The sequence below is a fragment of the Cibotium barometz genome, chromosome 10, assembly GCF_041138505.1.
Source record: "Cibotium barometz isolate CiBa-2024 chromosome 10, ASM4113850v1, whole genome shotgun sequence".
NCBI classification, from domain to species: Eukaryota; Viridiplantae; Streptophyta; class Polypodiopsida; order Cyatheales; family Cibotiaceae; genus Cibotium; species Cibotium barometz.
In genome coordinates, this window is record NC_141055.1 from 10,135,486 (window position 1) to 10,161,905 (window position 26,420).

Here is a 26,420-nt window from a genome sequence, read left to right on the forward strand (position 1 = left end):
GGATATGGGTAGATGCGAGTGGATGAGATTTGATGCGGATAAATGAGGAAAGATGTGATGAGATGGAAAATGATGTGATGAGAATGGGAATACATATGAAATAAATGAGGATTGATGTGGAACAATGTGGAAAGACGAGAGTTCGTTATAGAAACTGTATTTATGACCTGTTTTTAAATGACTGTTTTATGTCAAAAATACTGGGGAAGCATTTTGACAACGCCCGTAGGGCTACAAAAGATCTCTCCTGCTCCTAAGAGAGATAGAGCAGCGAATACACCATGGCAGCCCGGGAGACTCTCCCTAGGTGCTGCAAAATACAAGCCTCCTCCCTGCGGGCCGGAGGTATCACTACATGAACTTGGATGGGTGCTGGCTCATGGGGGCCCTCTGCTCCAAAAAGCCGTGTGAAGGTATAATCAAAAGCCTCCGAGCGCTGTCTAATGCCAAGGCGACTCAGCCGACTGCGGATAGATGAAATCCGTGAGGCCCTAATCGGCATAGGTCTCCTCTGTGATACTCGAGCGAGGTTAGTGCTCAGCGCTCTCCAGACTGCAGGTGAGCGCCAGGGAACTGCCAGGGCCTCCCGGGAAGGTGAGGCAGGCGGAGGAGGAGGAGGGGGAGGCGAGGGAGGTGGAGAGGGAGCCGCTGCCGAGACCGGAGCGGGGGCGGGAGGAGGCGATGGTGGAAGCGAGGCGGTGGGAGGAGATGGGGGTGGGGGGGGTGAAGGAGGGGGAGCTGGCATCTCCTGGTCCTCAGTCGCTGCAGGGGTCTCCTCCTGAAGGGGAGCAAAGTTGTTCCTCACGGGAACCCAGTGAGGCTGAGACTGTGGCTGCTGCTGCAGCGGTCTCTGGGCGTGCTGCTGTGGCTGTCTCCCTCGGCGGCGCCCCTGTCCAGGCTGCCACTCCGAGGTCTCTGGGGCCATGAGCAGGTGTCCCGGAGGCAGCCTGCCGAGCCGAATCTGTGGGCGGGCCATCAGTAGCCTGCTGCTGTGGTGAGGGTCGAGGTCTCCTGCGAGGGCAGGCCTTGGCCAGATGACCGACCTGCCTGCAAATGAAGCACTGGTTCGGGAGCCCCGAGAACTCCACTCTCTGATCTATCCACCCCCCCCCTATCCTAGGTAGCTGAATGACCTTAGGAAGGGAGGAGATGTCAGACACCAACGCTTTGACCGAAGGTAGCCCAGCTGCTCTGGCCACCACTGAAGCTGGTGAGGGGCCCGTCTCTAGTACCGAGCCCACCAATGCTCCGAGCCTGGAGAGGAGCGGAAGATACTCCCGGCGGAGACCAGGGAAACAAACTGTAACATGGAAGAGGCGCTCTCCCTGCTCCGCCGCTGCTGGGTCAAATCCATGCTGCCAAGGTCTGAAGAAAGCCCGAGCACCCCTGATGTCAAGGGGACTCATAGCAAGGACCTTGGCAACGCTCTGGGCGGCCTCGAACTCGATCTGATAATGTCCCCGGCCCAGAAGCTGTACATCCAGGATCTTGCCCACATCTGCAAGAAGGCGGGCCTGAAGAAGATCCCTGATCTCCCCTCTGCTGGGGCGAGTGCCGACTATACGGCAGATGGTGGAATGAGCCTGGAGGCGTTCCACCTCTGCGGTGAGGCTCGCTTCCTCTTCCGGCGAAAGAGAAACCCTGATGGGGGTGACCTCGGGGGCGGGCGAGGGGGCTGCGGATGAGTCCCTCTGAGGCGGGGCGGGAGGAGCCTCCATCAGAGTCTGAAGCTGCGGCGAAGGCGAGGCGAAGGCGGGAACCTGCAGGAACCGAACTGCACACAGAGAGGCGGGATACGGAGCGAAAAAGAAAAACAAAACCCCAAGGGGGGGCGGAAGCAAGAAGGAGGGGGGGTGGGAGAAGGCGAAGGAGAGAAGGGGCTGCGCGCGCAAGAGGGAAGGGGAGGAAGCGAGCTAGCGGCAGGGGGGAATGAGGCGCAGCAGAGTGGAGGGGGGGCGCGAAGACAAGGGGGAGGCGCGAGGAGAGGAAGCGAGGCGGAACAGAAAAAAAAGGGGGGGGGCGCAACAGCGGAAGCAGACGGGGGGGGGGGGGGGGGGGGGGGGGGGGGGGGCTAAAAAAAACAGGCGGCGGGCAATGCAGGCGGAGGGGGGAAGGAACGATGGGCAGGCGGGGGGGCGAGCAGGAAGGGGGGGGCGACAGACGCAATGCAGAACCACGAGCAGGGAGAGGGGAGGCGGGAGCTTCAGCGAGCGCGTTTCCAATCCGAATGGTTCACTCTTGCTTTCACACTATGTACATATTGGATTGGTGTCCATGGCTTATGGAATGTGCCTATGCATGTGATTGACACGTGTCATGCTGTATAGTTGGAAATGATATTCTGCTGGGACTTGACGTTATCATGCCCGGAATATCTGAAGGACTTGGCTTTCCGCTGGGACTTGTGCCTTTGTGTACATGCCCGGAAACGCCTGGAGGATTGGCTTTCCACTGGGCCTGGTATCGCATATACTTGCCTGGAAACGCCTGGTCTTATATGGTTTCATGAACGGAAATTGCTCATGCCAATGCTGCATTGCATAATAGCATCTTTATGTGCTTGCGTGCAAATGAAATTGCATGCTGTTTTCATGCCTGCATGACCTATGTGTAGTTTCGGGCTAGGGGACGCCCGCCCGTGAACCGTGTGTGAAACTGTCTGCTGACATGGTTGTGTGGCATGTGAACAGGTGGTAAGTATTACCCGATCTAGGCTAAAATATCCCTTAGGACTTAGCCAATATTTATAAGTGAGTGCGTTCCCACTTCATTAAAGTTTGGGCGCCCAAAAGTCACTTATAAATTATGACCGCTTCCAAGTTCACACTCGCTGAAGTCTCGAGGCGGACAAGACTCAATGTCCAGGACCTGATCCTCCCCTTTTACTCATAAATGGGCATCTCCCCATGTCCTCTCACCTGATTGGACCCCAATTCACTTACTTATTAAGAGAAAATTCGTGTTTTCTCTTCATGAGGATTTTTGGAGGCTGAAAACTCTGTTTTTCCACCATTTCTCTCCATTTCCAAGCTCTCCATAGCCATACCCAACTTGCTAGGGTGTTTTCCAAGCTTCCAAGAGTGTTTTCAAGTGCTAATCACTCTCCTACTCACTCCCAATGACTGAAATTCAGCAAAACAGCTCTCATTTTTGCTGTAATTTCTTGTCTTTTTGCTGAAAACCCTGATTTCAGCCTTCCTTTCTCAAATTGAACCTTAGGGGAAGCTTTCCCAAGGTTCCCTTCATCCTCTTGAAGACTTTTGTCGTGAAGGATTGCGGCAAATCGAAGATATCACTACTTCTAAAGCTTCCAACGCGAAGGCTTCCGCTTGCAACAACTTCTATGAAGACTTGTAAGCTAATTGGACAATGTGTTGTCATTACTTATTCAGTAGAAGGGCAGGACTCCTTGTTTAGCCGCCCTGTGTAGTATTTCTCTTGTCCTATGTGCTCTTGAAGATGTTGCTACCTTGCTTGGTAGAACATAGAGCCAATGGTAGAGAATATGGGCACTGAAGTCGGGCCGGGCATCAAGGCAGCTCCTTGGTGATCTACATCGACATACCATTGTTTTCTAAATGTTGAATTTCATATGCATTGGCATGGAGGATTTGGCAATGGATGCCCGTGAAGCTATTTATTGAATTTCTCCAATAGTAATACAATTTACTCAAGGGAGGGGTCGGCCGTTCCGGCTCATTGTGTGTCTCTTGTCAATTCAGCAATTTACTTCTTGTATTTGAGCAAGTGTCCTTCAAATCTTAGTGTATTTAAGTGTATTGATTAGCATTGTGTTCAACCAAGTTACACTTTGTGCTCACGAGGACCTTTATCAATAGAACAATAGGTGGTAAGTGGATTCCTCAGAGTATGAATGCATGCTCGTGAAAAAACTATAATCTTTGCATGCATATGTGCTGTGCATGCATTGAAATCCCTTAATTATAATAACTCTCCTTGGTGATAAAAAATGTGATTCTGATTTCATGGGCAGCACATACCTTTATTGTAAAACACTTGTGCCTATTTGCTAGGGTTTTACAGAGATTGAAAGAAGCGTGTGGCGGAATCACACATACATCACACACAAGAGTCGTAAACTACAGCCCTGTTTTATGTACAAGAAAGAAGTAATACAACTGAAATTCAAGTACAAGATGTGGTTAGAAGGAAGACGTCAAATCATAGCCCTGAGACTTACTTTACACTCCCAAACTACTGCTCATTCCGGGCTAGCAATTTGCCTACAGAGAACCGCTCTGTGGAGTCCCACATGGTGGAAAGCAAGTGAATATGATGATTTAGCTACCACCAATGCTCCTAGTCAGCTAGTAGTATTGTTGTCGACTACCTCTACCTGATTGCCACAGCATCATTGCCATGTCATCAGTGCCACGTTACTGCCGCCACATCATAACTGCCACTTGGCAATGCCACGTGTCACTTGCACTGTCCAATTGTGCCTGTCGGCTACTATCTAATGTCTCGCTACACCCTGCATTCTCCTAGGTGTGTTACATTTATGGGCTTTGGTTGTCGATAATCATTGTGCCATCCCAGAGATTTTGGCAAGTCAAAAAACAAGTTCTCCTAGAATTAGTTGCAACCTCTGTCCAAGATCCAGATTGAGACCCTCCAATTATTTCAACTTTAGGTGGAGCATCACAAACGATCACCCTTCCAAGGTAAGTAAGATGGGATGTCAGATACATAATCCTCAGTCATTGAATGCATGTGTCATGCTAGGTGAGCAATTAGGGTTAGGGTTATGATTAGGCTACTAGTTATGGCTAGCGTTTAGCAAAACTATATGAGTGGACCTTGATATACCACTGACAATCCTCATCACACGTGTGCCTCTACAAATACCTTGGTCTCTCAATGAAACCATGAATGATAATATGAAAGAAACGATCCTTCTTGAATACTCAAGTGGTTCAATACATATTTAGAAATATGAAGTTGGAGGATGTTCTTGTGGCTGATTGGGCTCAGCTCCATTTGGGGCATCAAGAAGGTGTGGTCTTGTCCATATGGATCCCTTGAGAGAGAGGTGCAAGCTGGTCATCAGCTGGCGACGACTGCAACCCTTCCTCCCTGACTTGATACATGGTACACAGACGGGTTTCGTTTGGGATTGGAGCATTTTGGACAACATCTTCACTATATGGGAGGCGACTGCTTCGGCCAGGATGCGTCGGCAGGATCTTATTGTTCTCCTTGATTTCGAGAAAGCCTATGAGACAGAGTAGATTGGAACTCTCTAGAGGGAACGATGTGCAGGATGGGATTTCCGGAGGAGTGGGTCCGAGGTGTTTTGGGACTCTACTCGGCTTCACACAGATAAGTTCTTATTCAAGGAGCCAGAGGCGACAGATTTCCGCTTTCTCACTTGGTCCAATAGAGCTTCCTCCTAGTATCTTATCTCTTCCTGTTTCTCACTTGAGGCCATGAGTAGTTCTCTCTCCTCCCAGGAGACCGGGCTTCAGGGACTACGTCTTCCCATCCGCACACATGAAGAGTTGCTTGATTCCAGGTTCACCGATGACACAGTAGCATACCTGTTTGGGGACGAGGGGAACCTCCAGAGGTTCGCCGAGGTGATAGAGATCTTTTGTCATGCATCTGGAGCACAGATGATCTGTCGAAAGTCGTGTGGATTTTGGGTTGGCTCATTCGCCCGGCCCGACTTGGAGTCCAGTTGAGGCTTTATCTCGCAGGCTCTCCTGATTGGACACGATGTGGGAAGCTCTGTAATGCAGCCGTGTGTAGGAGTGATGCCAGCTGGGCTGTAATGGTATCCAGAGGTGCCAGGGGATCCATGAGTAGGAGCCCATCCTCTACTCTGCCAGTGTATATGTCTGCCATGTCATGTGTGAAGTAGATGGTAGTGTGTGGCGTCGGTATGTGGGGGGTGGTGATACCGATGATCCGGCTAGTGAAAATGCCAAGTATGTATGATCTGCCCCAATAGGACGAGGTGGGATGGAGAATGAGGTGACAAGCTGTGATGCCTCCAAAGACCCCATAATGTAGTCTACCACTGTGCCTCCGGTCCGTGTATGACCCCCATGTGGGAAGCATGTCAGCCCTCCTGATCCCGGCCACTGTAGCATTCCGTTATAAATAACGAGACGATGCCTGGCTCCCAACTCTAGTAAGTGGTCCCCATAATGTCCTCTGTCTGGTCCAGTGTCCTCTGATGCCCGACTAGCCCCTATCTCCTCTGGATCCACAGGGTGGAGGATCTCCATGTCATCATAGTCATACACCTCAGTACATGAGCAGAAAGCTCTCATATCACCCTAATACATCCCTCATGGGCTGTTGTGACATGGTGCTCAAGGTGGTAAAACTGAGGTGGCGCGAGAAGGTCCTACGATGATGGGAGGTGATGGCCCGGATCTTCCTATGGTGGCGTGGCCGTGGGCGAGGGCCATGGGGTCTAGGGCGTCGAGCTCTGCATAACTCAGCGGCTGTGTCGAGTGTCACACCTCTCGGCAGAGCTCGTACACTAGCCTGTGGTCTGGGTATGATGGGTGGATCGGCCCTCCGAGTGTTGGTATGGAAGAAGTTGGTGAGAGCTCTCTGTGCTGGTCCTCGAGCAAGTACAGCTGATCTGGATCTCACTAAGGACTCCCTGTGTCTACGGAGCTCTAGAAGAAAAAGTCCCAGGCATCTCTGATCCGGGAAGTCCATGATCCTGGAAAGTGGTCCGAATCCAGCTCGGAAGAGGCAGTGGAACCTCCCCCGAATCTCATAGTATACAAGGCCTCGGCATATGTAATGGTCCTCTGTCTCGGGCTTTGTGTGACAGAGCTGTCATATCCTCAGAGGGCCAAATGGACATATGAGACCAAAATGTTACATCATGTCCATGGAATACATCATCATGGTACTGAAAGTAAACTACCTTGTGTTCCCAAATATGGAGAGAGAGAGAGAGAGAGAGAGAGAGAGAGAGAGCAATTAGATTTTGTTTGTGTATATGAGGTGAGCAAGAATTGTAAATGGATTGGCACAATAGGGCGAGTAGTCCTCTTGGATGGGAGAAAGAAAGAAATAAAAAGACCCAGTGGGTCTATGAGACCAAAAGTGATACAATAGTGTGGCGTGGTTCGACGCTCAGACTCCAAGTAGATTGGCTCCCACCACTTCACCATAGTCTAGATGCCCCCTTCCTCAAGCTCAGGCACAAGGACTGGAACCCGGTGATCTGATATGATCTACTCGAACTTTACATTCAGGCCACATGGATTACACCCTTAGAGCCATTGCACGTGAAGATGTAGTTATACAGGGATCATTTCTCAAGGCTCACAATTGATGGCTTCATCCGTAGGCCCAGATACCTTGATATATACACGTCACATGCCATGTGGATTAGGGTTGGCCAGCTATGGGTATCTTCACACCGCCTTCGGATAGAGACAGGGAGAGCTGAGAGAATATATGGGAGGACAGGATCTGCAGATTGTGCCAGCAAGAGGTTGAGGCAGAGGAGCACTACATTTGCCATTGCCCAGTATACTAGGAGATCCGGGGGAGATTTCATTTCCTTTTTAGAGAGGGCTTTGGGCCTTTGGACAGAATCATAGACTATTCAGATGAGCGCTGCCTTGGACTCTTCCTCCTTGAGTTCTGTCGACACTGAGAGTCACTAATCGTAGAGTCTTGATCCCAACACCGCCCACACCCCCTCCAGCCGACCATCACCTGTTTCTTCCGACCACAAGAGGACACAAGCTACAGACAGCGGACCCACCCCCCATGGTGGAGCTCAGTGCCTTGACAGATACTCCAGCGAGCCCGGCGTCCCCGACCTCCAGGACCCCGACCCACCCACCAGCTCTAGATTTAGGAGACTTTTGAGCGACGTAGGGTCACTTTCCCACGCCCGATGGATCAAGCGAGCCTACCGACTCTACTTCTCTTTCCCATGCTGGATATCGTGGATGGGCCGCTCCTAGGTACAGGCTTCAGTGGTATGGGATGCTGGCCAGAGTTAGACATGGGCCTATGGGATTATGTAGGAGCCTGCCTGTCACACATGCTTGTGAATAGATACCAGTGGAGGGGCCTTCCTGGCTGCGCCCCATAACAGGCTGCCCTCGGCTAGCTTGTACTTGGCCGTACAACAGACCCTCCTCCCCATGGTTGGCTTGTGCGCAAGCCTTGGCTGGTGGCCTTAGCCGTCTTCTAGGCTGGCCTATCATGCCCCCTTACGGCTGGTCAAACCACTTTATGGCTGGCTACCTTTCACGCACACAAACCTGCCACATCTGACTGCCTTCTTCTGTGCGCATCACAACCAACATACAACTAGCATGCTTGCTTTTTCTGTTTACCATCACAAGGGAAAAATCAGGTTGTGCAAGGAGATGCTTTAGGTTGTCATGGCTTCCCCGCACCAAGGGTGTCTTCAGCCAGCATAAGGGATGCTTTTGTCCCTTACTATGACCTTTGCACATCCATGCAAGGTTCCATGGTTTTCTGCCATATTCAGCCGGCACGAGGGTACTGTCTTGTACATCCTCCAAGGTCACTTATTAGACACGAGATCAAGTAGTCACGCAGTGGCCTAGGGCCACCAAGGAAGCTACTAGTGGGTGGTTTGGCGGCCTAGTGGTATGTGATGCTAGGTTGGGACCATCAGTACCAAGCAGACTCGTGGTAATTAGACCTCAGGCTCGGGTGTGCTTCGAGGCATTGAACCGACAGTTGGGTGGTGAGTCGCCAGCCACAATCCATCTGATGGGAATTGGAGCTTCATGTGTATGAAGCAACCCTTTGTGTGTGTGTGTGTGAACCACCTCTAGTGTGTTAAGTGTGCTTATATGTCATTTGTCATTGCCCCTGTGTGCGACTTTTAGTCAAAGGATAAGGCTCTAAGCCTATTGTACTTGGTGAACATCAATAATCAATGGAGTGTATCATTGAGTCGTGCAACACTCTGAGCTTTTTCATCTCTCTCTTTCTCTCTCTCTCTCTCATCTCATCTCATCTCATTATCTTTGCACACTCTAGTACAATGGATATCTTTCATCCACCCTAACCTGTGCGATAGTTCATGAGAGCTCTTTCTAGGGTTTTTACGATGTTTCTGTTCGTCATCTGCTATCATCAGCATTGCAGCTGTTCGGCACTACACGACTTCGCCACTGGCTGGATCCCTACTAGTGCGGCCACCTTCTCCTCCCACTGCTCCACCATCTTGCCGCAACCCCTGGTAGTGTCACCGTTTGTCCACCCAACTGGTCCACCCGTGCTTTCTCATTATGTATACACTGGACTGGCCTCCATGGTAGTTGCATATGTTGGGGATTGATGCCACTCATGTGATAATGTGGATTTGGCTTTCCATTGGGACTTGTGTCTGTGTGTACATGCCTGGAAATGCCTAGAGGACTCGTGTTCCATTGGGTCTAATACCTCATGTACTTGCCAAGAACACCATGTAGGCATATGCTCACTTATGGTAGTGCTATGTGTGAATTGGGCTTAACCAAGGGCACTTTTTTCCATGTGGTTTTTCCCCTTGGATATCAAGTGTGAAAGGACACTCTACATATAATATTTTGTACTTCTATATTATATGGATGTGACACACATGCAAGGATTGACTTGCATTTTGTAGCTACCACACTTTTGGCTCTCTCTTTCTCTCTCTCTCTCTCTCTCTCTCTCTCATGGGTGGAAGTCATCACCAAAACTCAAAAGAAGATGGATGAAGCGGAGAAGTGGATAGAGGTCGCCAAGAAGGGTAAAGGTAAGGAGATAACAACCCCTACACCTACAATCATTAACATGACTTTGGAAGAGGAACAACGAAGACGTACACGTGCTTTGCATGTGAGGATTACCGGTCTTAAAGACGGGGATAAAGTTGAAGAGGAGGTGAAAGAGCTTATGGTGTTGATGGGGATTGACAGTCCGGCACACGCAAAAGCCTGGAGGGTGGGCAAAAAAAGCGGAGGCAACGGGGAAACATCAAAGGAAAGAGCTCTCATACTTCGCTTCCCCTCTATTGAGGCGAAGAAGGAGTTCTTGAAGAGACGACCCACTTTAAAGAATACAGGCATTTTTCTTGGTGATGATCTTACTCTTTCACAGCTTGCACATATGAAGGAAGTCATGCCAGAGATTAGGGCGGCAAGAGAAAAGGGAAAGATAGCATTTTATAGAGAAGGGAGGGTGGTCATCGTGGAGCGACGCTCTACATGACGGTGCGAGACCTATGGGACCAAATTAAAGCTGGCAGCCTGGAACTGCAATGGATCCCTCAGACTTGATGTAGGTGCCTTTGAGGATAGCTTTAGAGATAGAGATATAGTCTTCTACTCGGAGACTCACCAGGCCCCTGGTCAGATGATGCCACAGGTGACAGGATACAGATGGGAGACAGCTTGCAGAGTAGGGACGAGATCGGTACACAGTAGTAGAGGATCGGGGGGGGTGGCAGTTCTTTTCAGGGAGGAGCTGCAACCGCTTCTACACATCGTTCGGAGAGATGATCAGGCCAAATATATGTGGGTGAGACTGAGGGCCGACACAGGCAGATTCTTGTATATTGCCATATGCTATTTTGCTCCTAGTACATCGACATATGCAGCACCTAGAGGGCAGTCTCCTTTCTCTATGCTAGATGATGACATATGGGAGTTCTCTAGGGATGGAGACATCATCCTGTTAGGGGACTTTAATGCCCGGACGGGCAACCGCCAGACAGCCTTTTATGATACCTCGAAGGAGATGCTGAGAGAGCTGGACACTCTGGATATGGGATTAGACAGACGCTCACAGGATGTGGAGTGCACAGAGTATGGGAGATATTTGGTAGATATGGGGACTGCACATGGGTTGGCCATACTTAATGGCTTGCAGAGGTTTCCGTCAGCAGCTGGATTTACTTGCTTTCCACATAGACATGGTGCTAGCACAGTGGATTATGTTATGGCTATGCCGAGCTTTGTTTCATGCATTGAGGACTTCACAGTTGGATCTCGGCCCATTGGGGTAGTAGTGGATCATGCATTGTTGACATTGACTATCTCTTTTCACTTTACCACAGCTCAGAGGACACGAGTGGCAGATCACACTCGATATACTTTTACCTCAGAGACTGATGCTGTCTACACAGATGGGATTTATAGACGTCTGTACACAGAGGAGCCAGGGAGACCATTGGAGGAGTTGACCCATATACTGACAGAGACTTTACAGGATGCAGCGAGAGAGGCATATCCACATACTCAGCCTGGACAGAGACAGCGTTCTGGATGTATGCCCCAGAACAGCTGGTATGATGAGGAGTGCAGAGAGACCAGAGCCCGACTGCAGCGGGAGGTTGCTTTGGGAGTCACTACTCACCGACAGTCACGTATTGCCTTCCGACGCCTTGTGCGAAGGAAGAAGCGGGCCTTCCTTGCTCAGCTAGAGCAGGAATTATACCAGCTGTTCTTGAGCTAGGATTCGAGGGAGGCTTGGCGTATGTTTCATGAGTCCTCCCCTGCTTTGGCCATCACTTCTACAGAGGTCTGGGGTAGTTATGCAGCATCTCTATATACAGTTCCTGGACAGACACCTTTTCCTGACCTGCCAGCACCATGCCCACAGACATGTACTTCCTTTACCGTAGAGATGGTAAGGAAGGCCATTGATAGGATGAAGACTGGGAGAGCATATGATCATGATGGATTGGTCGCTGAGCACTTTATTCATGCAAGAGACATGCTGGCAGAGCTTCTAGCAGTGATGTTCAATCGTGCTATGTGCGAAGGCTTACCCGAGACTTGGAGTAGGTCCACCATCGTGCCTATCTTCAAGTCAGGGGACCCTATGGAGCCAGGGAATTATCGCACTATTATGATTGGTCACACACTAGCACGATTGTATGCATCCATTCTTGAGCAGCAGTTGAGTAGATGGGCAGAGAGAGAGGGCATTCGAGCAGAGGGACAGGCAGGGTTCAGGAGAGGTTTCTCTACTCTTGACCACATATTGACTCTGCGGGCCATTATTGAGGAGGGAGGTCGCATGGGCGACGGATTTATTGTAGCTTTGTGGACTTCCGCAAAGCATTTGATACAGTGCCCAGAGCCAGATTGATGAGGCGATTACAGGAGATGGGGGTACCCACAGAGCTCATATGGGGGATTATGGCTTTATATAGATCAGTTGCAGGACAGGTACGCACCCCAGAGGGGGTCTCTACTTTGGTTCACTCCACTATAGGAGTGAAGCAAGGTTGCCCGTTATCTCCTTCATTGTTTGGTATGTATGTGGAGAGGCTTTTGACTACATTGAGAGATTGGGGGACAGAGGAGCCCAGCTAGCAGGTACATGGATCCCACTATTGTTATATGCTGATGATATTGTGTTGATCTCTGACTCCCCTGAGGGTATGCAGCGTCATCGGGATGCTTTACATGAGTTTGCACATGATAGTGGATTGTCTGTCAACCTTGGCAAAACCAAGGTTATGGTGTTTAACACCACGCCACAGTGGGTTAGGCGATCAGCTCCCACATTTACATATGGGCAGGAGATTGTGGAGTATACAGATGCATATACATATCTTGGGGTTGTATTCAGTGGGCCAGTGTATTCGATGAGGAGAGCAGCAAAGACTAGATTGACTAGAGCACATGCAGCCCTGGGTGGTTTGGAGAGGATGTGTTCGCAGGTTCAGTTTCAGGAACCTCGAACGAAACTTTGGCTTTTTGACACTCTAGTGACATCAGCTATGCTTTATGGAGTGCAGATATGGGGACCTTCAGTGGGCCATCACAGCGCAGGATGGAGAGGCCTTTGGTATCTATGATTGCTAGGATTATTAGAGCCAAGGCCGTGGTACCTCATGAGATTATTCGAGCAGAGCTGGCGGCTGCCCCTCTGGTGATTGAGGCTCTTACGAGATCAGTCTCCTACATACATGGCTTGTGGGATCTCCCCCGGGACAGATATGCACGCCTCGCCCTGGAGTCCTCCCGACAGTTAGCTTTACAGGGAGACACGGCTTGTTGGTATGGACAGATGACATCTTGGTTCCAAGCACATGGTTTTAGCATGGACAGATTGCCTCCCTTCCAGTATTCTCTGGAGGCACCCTCTCTCACTCTCACACGGACAGAGATTACCAGACTCATCCGTCAGGATTTAGTTCAGCTGGACATTAGGAGGACATGGATACAGCCGACTGAGGAGCTGGGCACGAAGATGGCTTTCTACAGAGAGCATTTTCTTCAGCTCACAGCAGATGGTTTTGTGATCAGACCCAGTTACATGGATGTACACTTGTCTCATGCAGTACGATGTGCTATTGGTCAGATTCGCACATCCTCACACCAGCTTGAGATTGAGATTGGCCGATATAGAGGTATACCAGCTGAGGCCAGGATATGCCGAGTATGCCATGGGGAGCCAGAGACAGAGCTGCATTATATATGCCATTGTACTGCATACTATGAGATACGTGGTCGTTTCCACTGTTTATTCAGAGAGGGTTTTGGACCACTTTCCAGAGTCATGGGGTACCAGGACCAGAGGTGTTTGGGATTGTTCTTGCTTGAGCTGCGAAGACATAGAGATAGCCTGCTTAGGCGCACAGAGAGCCAGACTCAGAGGCACATTACAGACTTCTTTAGTCCAGCCATCACTGCGCCAGATGGACCACAGCAGCAGCAGGACATGGATACCGCCCACACCAGAGGTACACTAATTGATCGTGCGATTGAGCTTGGGTGGTCCAGACGCCCACGACTACGGAGGAGGGCATCCCAGCATAGACGGAGGTTGCAGTGGCGAATTCGGATTATTCTTGCGAGGCATGCGAGACACCCAGTCAGGGTGCTGACCACAGAGGATATTGAGGAGATCCGCCAGTGTCCGATGCGGCACATATTATGAGATGGAGGCACCTCCATAGTGTACCCCTCCCTCCCACATGATATTGTATCCCCTCACTATATTCCACTCACCTCCATAGCATACCCCCCCCCCCCCCCCTCACTATATTCACACCCTATAAGGGTTTCTGTTTACCTTCCATTTCCAGTTTAATTTTCTAGGTGCCAGTAGTATCATCTTTATTTTTCATTTTCTAGGATTTTTTTTTAAAAAAAAATCCAGACATTGTATCAGATCCACCATGATGTAACTTTTGGTCTCATAGGTCATTATGGCCTTTTGAAGACGTTAATATAACATTTCATTTAATTTCTCTCTCTCTCTCATTTCTGTGTGAGCTTCTTCTTCCTGCACCTAACCCTAATGTGCAGGTTTCTGTGTGTGAGTGTGTGAGTCCAACACCAACAATTGGTATCAGAGCTGTGGAGGTTTAGTCTCAGCTTCCTGGAAATTCAGCCTCTATAGATGACTGTGGAATTCCGTCCACCAGATCCGTCGACGGAACCCAGTCCGTCCGTCGCCTGTACATTTCCGTCAGTCAGACATCTTCTGTCCGTCGGCCTATCCTACTTCCACCTAGCCTAGCCGGCGGCTTTACTGGAGTGACAGCCACTGCCGCCCGGCCTAGCCGGCAGCTCTGTTGCTGCGCTCCCCGGTTCTCGGCGGTGCTACTGTGCAGGGGACCGCCACCACCTCGCCCAGGAGCTGCGCCGCCTGTCACCGCTTGTTGCAGTTCAGACCTTGCGTTTTCCGTCCGACGCACGGTTCCATCCAGCCCTCGCGTTTTCGTCCGACGCCGGCCTACGCCCCGCCTGTTCGTTAGATTTTGTACCTGCTCAGCTGACACCCCCGCTGGCCCGTCTGGCCCCGGTGCCTGCTCAAACCTCGTCGGCCTGGGACCGCCGTTTGTACCTCCTGCACGCCACGTTAGTGTACTGCCAGCGTGTGCTTTGCACATCTGACCCTGCCCGGCATCAGTGCGTCTCTGACCCTGTACGACATCAGCCCGCTTGTTGCTCTGCCTCGTGGCCAGCTGCACATCCGTCAAGGCTAGCACAGTTCCCCACCAAGTGGGCTGCAGGTACTCTGATTTCTGATATTTAAGAAGAGAAAAAAATATATATAGAGAAATTTGCAGCCATTTCAGGGCAGGTTCAACACTTTTGGGGGTCCGCCCAAATTTCCCTTTGCTAGGAAAATTTGAAAATTGCAGGTGGTCCAGGGTTCGGATAATTTGAGAGATTTCTCAATTTGATTCCAAATTGGAAAAATTGAACACGTTACTTTGCTTACAATTTGGGGGTTTTTCAAACTGAGGTCAAAATCAGCAAATTGAGCCTCTTTCAATTGCAGAAATTTGGGGCTTTTGTGAAAATTGGCCAATTAACTGCATTGAAGCAATTGCACTGCATAAAAATTGGGGCTTTTCAGATTGGAGCATGTAATCGGTCATTACAGCTATGATTTGTCGCATATGTATACACATTGTGTGTAATTGGACAATTTGGTGCAGGTTACACTTGCTTCAGGTTGCAGGTAAAACTTTGCACAGGACATTTGGTTGCCTGGCAGCAAGGCTGGTCATGGATAGCCCTCTTCTGGTGGTGAAAAGTCTAACAAAGGGGATGCAAACAAGCCCAAAAAGAAGGGCAAATGTCACTACTGCCATAAGCCTGGACACTACATCAGTGAATGTAGAAAGCGGATTGCAAAAGAGAAAAGGAAAGAAGCAGGCAATGCAGTAGCAGACTCTTCTGATGGCAAAGCACAGCAATCGGCTAATGTAATTCAGGAAGAGTACACTTTTTTGGTCACATGCACTAGTGACATACCAAGTGCTTCAGACAATGATATGTCTTGCATTACATCTGACAGACAGGATGTATCATGGTATTTTGATAGTGGTGCTTCGAGCCACATCACTTCATGCAAAGATGTATTTCAGCACTTGGTTTATGCTTCAAATGGCCACACTGTATCATGTGCAGATCATACCACATATCCAGTAAAGGGAATTGGCAATGTCATACTTATTGCAGCCAATGGTGCCAATATATGTATGAAAAATATATTGTATGTTCCAGGGATAAAGAAAAATCTGCTCTCCGTCTCAGCCATAAACGACCAAGGTTTAAAGGTTGAATTTGAAGATGGGAAGTGTTTGGTAAAAGACCCATCAAAGGGTTATGAAATAGTCACTTCGGGAACACGATACAAAGGCTTGTATAAGTTGGACAGCTATGACAAGCGTGCTTATGATGCAAATACAGTGGCTGCCCATGCATGATGCAGAGCTATGGCATGCTCATTTTGGGCATGTAAATTTTCAGAGTTTGATGCTTTGCAGAAGCATCATATGGTTGATAATATGCTGCCTCTTGAGTCTCCAACAAGACATGTATGTGAGGGGTGTATTTTGGGAAAGATGCAACGTAAACCATTCCCCAAAGATGGAGCTGTTAGAGCTGAAAGTAAATTACAGCTCATACATAGTGATGTATGTGGTCCAATGCGGACACCATCCATAGGGGGGCATCTTTACTTCGTCACATTCATTGATGACTACTCCAGGTTTGCTTGGGTTTACCCCTTGAAAGAGAAAGCAGAGGTGTTTACATGCTTTCGACACTTTGTAGCAATGGCTGAAAATATATGTGGATGTAAAGTCCAAACACCCCGCTCAGATAGAGGTGGAGAATGCATGTCAAATGCATTCAAGGATTATATGCTTCAAAAGGACATCAAACACCAATGTACTGTGCCTTATACACCGCAGCAGAATGGTGTAGCTGAGAGGAAAAATAGATCTCTCATGGAGATGGCAAGATGCATGGTGAAAGCACAAAAGTTGCCTCACAATTTTTGGATGGAAGCAATAATGTGTGCAACTCATGTGTTGAACAGGTGTCCAACAAAAGCTTTGAAAACCATAACACCATTTGAGGCTTGGTATAGCCGAAAGCCAACAATGGATTATATGCGTACATTTGGGTGTTTGGCATATGCACATGTGCCAGAACAACTCTAAACAAAGCTAGATGATAAAGCAATAAAATGCATTTTTGTGGGCTACAGCAATGAGAGCAAAGGATACCGTCTTTATAATCCAACAACACGCAGGATTTTTGTCAGTAGAGATGTGGTATTTGCTGAAAATTCAGAACAGCCCATGTAGAGCTTGTATAAAAGTAATGATATAGGCATACAGGACATGTTTGATGGACTATTACCCATTGCAATTAGGGGGGTTCTAGATCAGCCAGCCCCTACACAAGACAATCCTCATGTAGAACATGTGGAACAGCCAGCCATTCAACCCCCTTCTATGGAAGGAGTGGAAGATCTTGTCAGGGAGGAGTAACAGCCATAGACACAGCCAAGTCGGTGCCAAGATGATTGCTGAAAACTTTGCAAGAAAGCAAACTTGCAGCTCCACTCATAGGTAGAACAAGGGCTAGTTCCAGCCATGCTTTAAATATGCATCATGGGGAGTCTGCGTTAGCCATGGGTGGTCTCTTTGATTCAGAAGAGCCTTCTTATGAAGAAGCACATGAGAATGAGCATTGGGTGCAAGCTATGCAAGATGAAATCTCTTCTATCATGAAGAACAATACTAGGGATCTTGTGGAATTGCCGAAAGGCAAGCATGTCATTGGAACAAAGTGGGTGTACAAAGTCAAAAGGAAGTCTGATGGTACTATTAACAGGTACAAAGCAAGACTTGTGGCTAAGGGCTACTCCCAGAAAAAGGGAATAGATTATGAGGAGACTTTTGCGCCTACTTCGAGAATGACTACAATAAGATCAGTGATTGCATTGGCTGCATATAAAGGATGGAAAGTGCATCAATTGGACATCAAAACTGCATTCTTAAATGGGGATTTACAGGAGGAAGTATATGTAAATCAGCCCATTGGTTTTGTAGTTCTTGGTGAGGAATATAAAGTATGCAAGTTACACAAAGTATTGTATGGGTTAAAGCAAGCTCCAAGAGCTTGGTATGATAAAATACATGCTCATCTAACCAGCCAAGGGTATGTGAATAGTCTAGCTGAAAGCACATTGTATGTGAAGAAAACCGGTGCCGATATTCTCATAGTCATCTTGTATGTAGATGGCATGCTCATTACAGGTACTAGCAAAGCACAAATTTCAGATTTGAAAGCTGAATTTGATATGTCAAATTTGGGGCCTTTACACTACTATCTCGGCAATACAGTTTATGCATACAGATGATGGCATTGTTATGCAGCAAACTAAGTACATAAAAAGTTTGCTAAAAAGGTTTCACATGGCTGAATGTAAGTCCATTTCTACTGCGGTAGAACCAGGTGTACGGCTTACTATGCATGATATTGGAGAGCCTTTTGAGGCCGGCATTTACAGCCAAGCAGTGGGATGCCTTATTTACTTGTGTAACACGAGGCCAGACATATCTTTTGGGGTGTCTTTGTTGAGCAAATTCATGCACAGTCTAGGCACAAAGCATTGGCAAGCAGTCAAATGCATTTTTCGTTATCTTCAGGGTATCCTGGATTTTGGTTTGTTCTATCCTAGGGGGGGCAGCTTGCAGCTTTATGCATAGAGTGATTCAGATTGGGTTGGTGATTATGATACCAGGCAATCCACCAGTGGGAATTGTTTTTTTCTTGGCAGTTCATGCATATCTTGGTTGAGCAAAAAGCAACCCACTGTTGCCACATCTACTTGTGAGGCTGAGTACAGGGCAGTCTTCACAGCTACAGTAGATTGTGTATGGTTGAGGAGATTATTGGCTGATCTTCGTGAGTGTCAGTAGACCCACCACCATTGTCATTGATAGCCAGAGTGCTATGGCCGTGGCACGAAATCCCATATTTCATGCACGTACCAAGCACATTGAGATTCATTATCACTATGTCAGAGAGAGGTTACATGCAGGGGAGATCAATTTATCTTACTGATAATGTTGCAGATCTATTCACAAAGGCTTTACCTTGAGAAAAGTTTGAAGCTTTCCGCAAAGCTTTGGGCTTACTCTCATACAGTGAGTGATCTGCTACCTTGTACAGGTTCACACTTTCACTAAGGGGGGATTTGTAGGCATATGCTCACTTATGGTAGTGCTATGTGTGAACAGGGTTTAACCAAGGGCACGTTTTCCCATGTGGTTTTTCCCCTTGGATATCAAGTGTGAAAGGAGATTGTCCGTAGCAGTGTTGCATTGCATAACATCTTTATGTGCTTGCCTGCAAATTGAATTTGCATGCTGTTTTCATACTTGCCTAACCAATGTGTAGTTCCGCAAAAAGGGAGCTCCCGCCCGAGAAGTGTGCGTGTGAAACTATTTGCTGACATGGTTATGTGGCATGGGATAAGGTCTGGGCGGTGGGTATTGAGTTTTGTCCACCTCGGGACATCAATGTGTGCGAACACAGGGCTAGTCATAATTTATAAGTGAGTTTTGGTCGCCCAAAACTTAATGAAGGATGTAAACACTCACTTATAAATTAATGCTAATTCCTAAGGCTAGGTTTATGACCAATACTTACCACCTGTTACATGCCACATAACCATGTCAGGAGACAGTTTCACACGCACAGTTCATGGGCGGGCATCCCCTAACCCAGAACTACACATTGGTCAGGCAAGCACATAGAGATGCTATGCAATGCAACATTGGTATGGACAATCCCCATCCATGAGATTATACCAAAATAGACGTGCTCTAGGCAAGTACACAAGGTACCAGAGCCAATGGAATACCAATCCTTTAGGCATTTCCGGGCATGTACACACATGCACAAGTCCCAGTGGAAAGCCAAGTCCATAGTATCACATGAGTGGCATTATACCCCGGCATATGCAACTGCCATGGACGCCAGTCCAATGTACATACATAATGAGAAAGCACGGGTGGACCAATTGGGTGGCCAAATGGTGACATCCCCCCCGGGCTTCTAAACATTTGTCTGCAACAACTGAAAAGCATCCAAATACGTGTGAAGCAAATGCGGGCAATCTCTAAAGAACTCTTCATCTACCCATTTAGCATCAATGGAAAGATAATTCTTAAACTTCACAATGTAACGCCTGAGAACTTTGCCTGCAGCAGTAAGCTTGCGTTCCTTGTGATACGCAAAGCTCATCCACTTCTGGTGGATCCTCAATGACGCTTCACTGGGCTCTGGTCCTACATACTTGCAAAGGAGACTATGCCAACCTGAAAGCCACTTCATGGATCTTCTTGATCACTCGAAAAGGCCCATAGTACCTAGTTGCAAGCTTAGGGTATGCACCCTCTTTGCCAAGCCTCTTTGCAAGTCTTGCTTTCTCAAATTTCAGCAATACCCAATCATTCCCTTTAACATCAAATTGCCTTCTATGCTTGTTGGCAGCCTTTTTATGCATGTCTTGTGACCTTGCAATGGCTGTCCGCACCTGAGCAAAAGCAATATCCAAGTCTCTTACATACTCATTAGTTGCAAATATTTCATTCTTTGTACGAAGGATGGGTGGCAAAACCACCTTACCATAAACAATCTCAAATGGGGCCTTTCCCATAGATGCATGCACCTTGTTGTTGTATGCAAATTCCACAAGTGGTAAGTACTTCTCCCAAGAAGACTTCTGATCTGCCACATAACATTTCAAGAGATCTAACACGGCTGAATTTGGAGCCTCACTTTGCCCATGCGTTTGAGGGTGATAAGTTGATGAGAAGTCCAATTTGGTGGCCACATTATTAAATAGGGCCTGCCAAAAGAGACTTGTAGTCCTGGGATCTCTATCCCCCACAATGCAAGAGATATTTTAACCATATGCTAAGCTTTGATGGTCTTTTTGACTGGCAAGAAGTGAGCTTGCTTACTAAACTTGTCCACAATTGTCCAAATAGCATCATTATCTTGTTGGATCCGTGTGGCAGTGTGGCAAGTCCATAATGAAATCCATTGTAATACTTTTCCATGGCTGCATGGGAATAGGCGATGCTCGAAGCGAACTTGGTGTCTTTTGCCTATCAAATTTCACCTTTTGACAGGTGATACATGCACGTACATGTGCCTCTATGTCCTTCCGCATACCTGGCCAAAAGAAATATTGCTCAACCATGTGCATAGTAGGCATTATGCCTGTATGACCAACATATAGAGGAGCATGGCACTCATCCAAAACCATTTGCCTCATGTCAGACAACACACATAGGCAATTATCTTTCATGAGATAACCCTCTTTGATCACATATGAGGCATGTGCATGACCGGCCATCAAATCAGCCCAAATAGTGGCAAAAAATCAGCATCCGTACAACACAAATCATGCATGGCAGACAAGTCTCCATGAGAGGCAACGGAGATAGCTGCTACATATGGCTTTCCTACAATTATGAAGAGTTTATGATTACGGAGTTCATAAAAAACAATAGCTAAATGAGCTCTATGCTCTTCTTCGATCTTCAAGAAGACTAGGATGTCATCAAAGAAGACACTTGTAAATTTCCTGTACCCACAGAATATGCGATCCATCATTCTATTGAATGTATCCGGGGCATTCATAAGACCAAAAGGCATAACAAGATACTCATAAAGCCCAAATGTTGTCTTGAAAGCAGTTTTATGTACATCCTCATGCACCACACGCAGTTGATGATACCCACTCTTGAGATCAATTCGGCTAAAGCATGCCGATCCATCCAACTTGTCAAGGATGTCGTCTATGCGTTGGAGTCAGAAACCGATTCTTGATGGTGAGCTTATTCAAAGCTCTATAATCCACACACATATGAGAAGATCCATCCTTCTTTTGAACCAAGAGGACGGGTAAACAATATGGGGAAGAGCTTGGCTAAACCAAACCCTCCTCAAGTAGCTCATTTACCTACTTCATGATCTCCTCTTTTTGGGATGCACTTACACTATAGGTTGGCCTATTTGGTGGTGAGCTTCCTGACACAAGATCAATGCGATGATCTTCCGGTCATACGGGTGGCAACTCATTTGGTAACTCATCAGCAAAATAATCATTGTACTCTTGCAAAAATTTCAGCCTATCATTACTAAGAGTGTTTACATGCAAAATATTTTCTTCAACACGATCCCGTATAAAAATAAAGTATGCAAAAACACTCTTTTTTATTACTTTCTTAATTTGTACATGAGATACAAGGGTATCACCCTCTTCACTAGCATCAATCACATGCTCTCCTTTATGCATGAAGGTGATCCTATCGGTCTTGTAAGCCTTGCACAAGTCAATGCGTGTGTGCCAAGGCTTTCCAAGCAATACATCACAGCCATTCAAAGGCACTACGAGAAAGTCCTCATGATCCACATAGCCTTGAATGTGTATGCGCAACTTACCAATAATAGACATAACCTGCACTCCTCTCCCAACAAAGGCAGTCCTTGCTTCAATTTGAGGACCCATGTCCTCCACTTCAATACCCAAAGCAGCCGCCATCTGTGTAGATATGAAGGTCTCAGTTGCGCAATCATCAAACATAAACAACGTGGGCTGATCTTTAAGCTGTCCCCAAGCCTTACATACAACCCTGTCTTTGCTATCATGAGAACTGTTGCCGTGCACATCCAGAACCATATGCACATTGGGCTTTGTTGTATTCGCATTATCACACTTCTTGTTTGGGCATGCATTTGCAATATGCTTAGTGCTACCACAAGTAAAGCATTTCTCCTCGCTCATATACTACTTTTTCTGCTCTGGAGTGAGACCATAGTCTCTCACTTGGAAGGGACGCTTCTTGGTAGACTTTTTTTCAGCCTTTGGACCATTTTTGTCTTGGTTTTGGTCCTTTTTAGGTAGCTGTCCATTAGTTTGCAGGTTTTGGACAGTCCTCTCTTTGCCTTGAAATGAGGGTTTAGCCTTATTAAATCGACTCAACTTGAGTTCCAATTGCTTGGTGGCGGTGGCGGCTACAATTAGTTGGTGTAAGGTGTGACCAGGATACATTTGTAGTCCAGCTTTATACACGGTTGCAATTCCGATTGAAACCTTCTCTTCCTTTCCACCTCCGTGACATGCATGAATGGAGACACCTCCAAAACTTTTGTATATATGCATTCACCGTTTCCCCCTCTTTGTGGTTCACCCAATCCCACTTCAAGAATTGGGCATGGAGCCTCTCCTTGAACTCTTCCCATGATCTAATAGGATTCTTCTCTGTGAGCCATCAATGGGTAGTAGTGCCTTTTATGAACATGCTTACATGCCAGATCATGGATTTTTAAGTGAAATCTTCATCACTTAAAGCAATATCAAACTAGGCAATAAAAGCAAGTGTCTTTGATGCATTATATTCTCCATGATATGCGTCAAACTTCACAGATTTGTCTCCAGCTTTGAAGTCACGAGACTTTGATGCATTAGCCTGCATCTCAATATGTTTCTTGCATGTTTGTCCATTGGGACAGCCCTGTGACTAGCATCATTTTAGGAACAAAAGGTGATGCATTAGGCATAGATACATGTGCCGTATAAGCATGAGGCATGGCTGGCCCCTCAGTACACATTGGTGCATTTTCACCCATAACTTTTCCCTCACGAGCACATTGGAGGGCATGAGTGGCATGCGAGATATGTGAAATACCTGCACCAACATAAAATTGCAGCTAATGTTGCATGTGTTGTGCATGCACATTGTCAGCCGGCAATGGCATTTGACATACATTTTGATCACTGCCATAAACATTGCATCCTTCACGGGCTACATTAGGTACTCCTGCATGGTGTGAAGTCGTTGATGGTTCCTCTCCAATAGCATGAGGATTCATCCTCTTAGACATAAGTTCTTGTTCGAGAATATGTGGGGATACCAAGACATGTGGGATGGTTGCCTTTCTGCATAAGCATCCTTGGCACGAGCCAAGTATGCACGTGATGCATCCCTCGGTTGCATGTGCAACTCTTGAGCAATAATTGCCATTGCATGATCCATATAAGATTCAATTTTCTTGGCCTTCAAACAATCAGTACCAATGGATCCTTGCGGCGGTAGAGCTTCAATTCTTCTTGTTGTGCATAAAGAAGAGCCTACATACGAGTAAGTTTAGCCCTTAAGGCCATGGGCTCTTCTTCCTACATTTTCTCTTTGCTACGAGACGGCTGTCCCACATGTTCCTGTTCCCTAATGTGCACCACATGAGTTTGCTCATCCTGTAAAGCATTGGAAGCATGCATTTCATTGTCCCCGCCTCTTGTGTTAGCTTCTCCAACATTCATTGTATGGCTATCCATAGTGTTCTAAGTGGAGAGATAGCTAGTGTTCGCGGTGATCGTTTTTCACGATAGAAGTGAAAGAGAACCGTATATTGTGATACCAATGTAACTTGGTTGAACACATTGCTAATCAATACACTTAAATACACCAAGATTTAATGGACAACATGCTCAATACAAGAAGTAATTTGCTGAATTGACAAGAGATGCACAATGGGCCGGAACGGCCGGCCCCTCCCTCAAATAAAGTATATTGATCTTGGGAGAATCAAGTACATAGTGTCGTGGGCATTTTTGACCAAATTTCCATACCAATGCATATGAATACAGTATTGAAAACAATGTGGTTGTCGGTGTAGACTTGCAACTCACACTATCCTCTCAAGTGCCCATGTTCCCTACCATCTGCTCTCTATTGTTCCACCAACACATGGTAGCAACAATCTGCAAGAGAGCACGTAGGACGTGAGAATATGGAGTCCTGCTCCTCCCTCTTGCTACTTGCTTCCATATTTAAGCATCAAAGCTTACCAATTGTAAATAGAGTCAATGACAGTGAAAGTCTTCGCGATGGAAGCATTTGGAGTGCTGAAATCTTCAATCTGTCGCGATCCTTCACGACAGAAATCTTCAAGAGGATGAAGGGAACCAAGGGAAAGCTTCCCCTATGGTTCAACTTGAGAAAAGAAGGCTGAAATTAGGGTTTTCAGCAAAAAGATCAAAAATTACAGCAAATATAAGAGTAGGTTACAAAATTCGAGGAATTCTATTTGGAATTCAGACCTGGGATCAGAAAGTCTTGGGATACGGATTTAAAAACACTAGCAAGCTTGGATATGGAGTTGGAAAGGAGAAAGTGCAGAAAATATAGCCAAAAGGTCTCAAGAAAGAGGGCGCCAACTTCTAGAGAGAGAGAGAAAAGAGATGACAAGATGTTCACCCTAGGTGTTAGGTAGAGTGGACAAGTGACTTGTGGTGCAAGCTGGGATGGACACATGGCTGGTTGCTCCCTTTGTATGAAGGAAATAAGGTTTGGGCGGTGGGCATTGAGTTTTTTCCACCTCGGGACATCAGTATGTGCGAACCATAGTGGTTGAATACTTTAGGTACGGTGCGGTCCAGTATGGTATGCGTACGAGTACGCATCGGGATGAGTACTTTAAATACGTTCACTTTTTAAAAAAAATGTGTGTATAAAAAACAAACACATATTATAAATCATTCATAATTTAGCAACACTGGTACACAAAGATGTACAAAAAACGATTGAAATGCAAACATGTATGCTATATAAATGTCAAATGAGCTGTCAAATGAGCTACACTGCATACAACATGAAGGACTGTCCTGCTGAAGCTAAAATCCTAGTACATACTACATACCATAAAGTACAAATGCCAATAGCCATATGGCCGGCTCTCACTCATCATCATCCAAGCCTGAAGATGAGGATGATGAGTAGTCTCATCTTGTTCAAAAGCGAATGAAGATTGGAAAAAATATATCAAAAAGGGATTGTTCAAGGTGCTGAATTTCTGAAAATAGAGGGAATGATTGGAAAAAATACAAAATTAATAGAGGGTTGAAAATAGGTTGAAAATAGAGTCTGTGTCACCAATGATCATTCATGAGAGAGAGAGTCTACAGAGTACTAACTTCTAAAGTAGTAAGTAGAGAAAGAGAGAGAGGGAGAAAGAAAGAAAGATATATTAAGCGTCTACTAAAGACCCAATGGGCCTATGAGACCAAAGTGTTACAATAATGTCCATGGGATATCTCATCATGGAATGGAACGCTTCTTGTTTTACTACGTTGGCCCAATGGGTCACAATAGTGTCCATGTAATCTCATAATGGTACAAAAGAAAACAAAGACTAGAGCTATGAGCTGGGAATGTCAAATCCGAGCCATATGATACAAAATGGGATCATCATCATATAGCCTATGGAGCTAACCCCCCAGTAGGAGGGGGCCATCAAGGATATCATGGGGGTAGCTTGTAGAAAGCTCTAGAGATCCATTGGGCGTGGGAAGGTGGATCTGTGCCTCTCCAAGATCTCCTCAAGATGGAGGCCAGGGTTGATGTCTATGTTGCTGGCAAGGTCCAAGGAGTCTAGGACGTCGGGCTCGCTGTAGTGCCATGGCCCAATCTAGAGTCACACTAGAGTGGGGTCTGGCAGTGTAAAGTCCTTCCCAAAATCTGCCCTAAACACAACCAAAAACCAAGGAAACCTAATCATGAGGTAGGAGGCTAGCTCACCTCCCAACTGCGCGACCGGCAGCCACCGATCTCCCCC

The 26,420-nt window shown here is 47.0% G+C and overlaps 1 protein-coding gene across 8 annotated transcripts in view; it reads left to right on the forward strand.

Annotated features, from left to right (window-relative positions):
• Positions 1-26,420, forward strand: part of LOC147634545 (ABSCISIC ACID-INSENSITIVE 5-like protein 5) — a 94,503-nt gene that overhangs the window by 56,293 nt on the left and 11,790 nt on the right. The window contains exon 6 of one of the 8 annotated variants that reach the window (XM_086803626.1): positions 3,810-3,850. The exons of the other annotated variants lie outside the window; for them this stretch is intronic. Coding sequence (XP_086659752.1) covers positions 3,810-3,847 — 38 coding nt within the window. The 3' untranslated portion in view covers positions 3,848-3,850. The remainder of the gene's footprint in view (positions 1-3,809; positions 3,851-26,420) is intronic. 8 annotated transcript variants of the gene reach the window in all.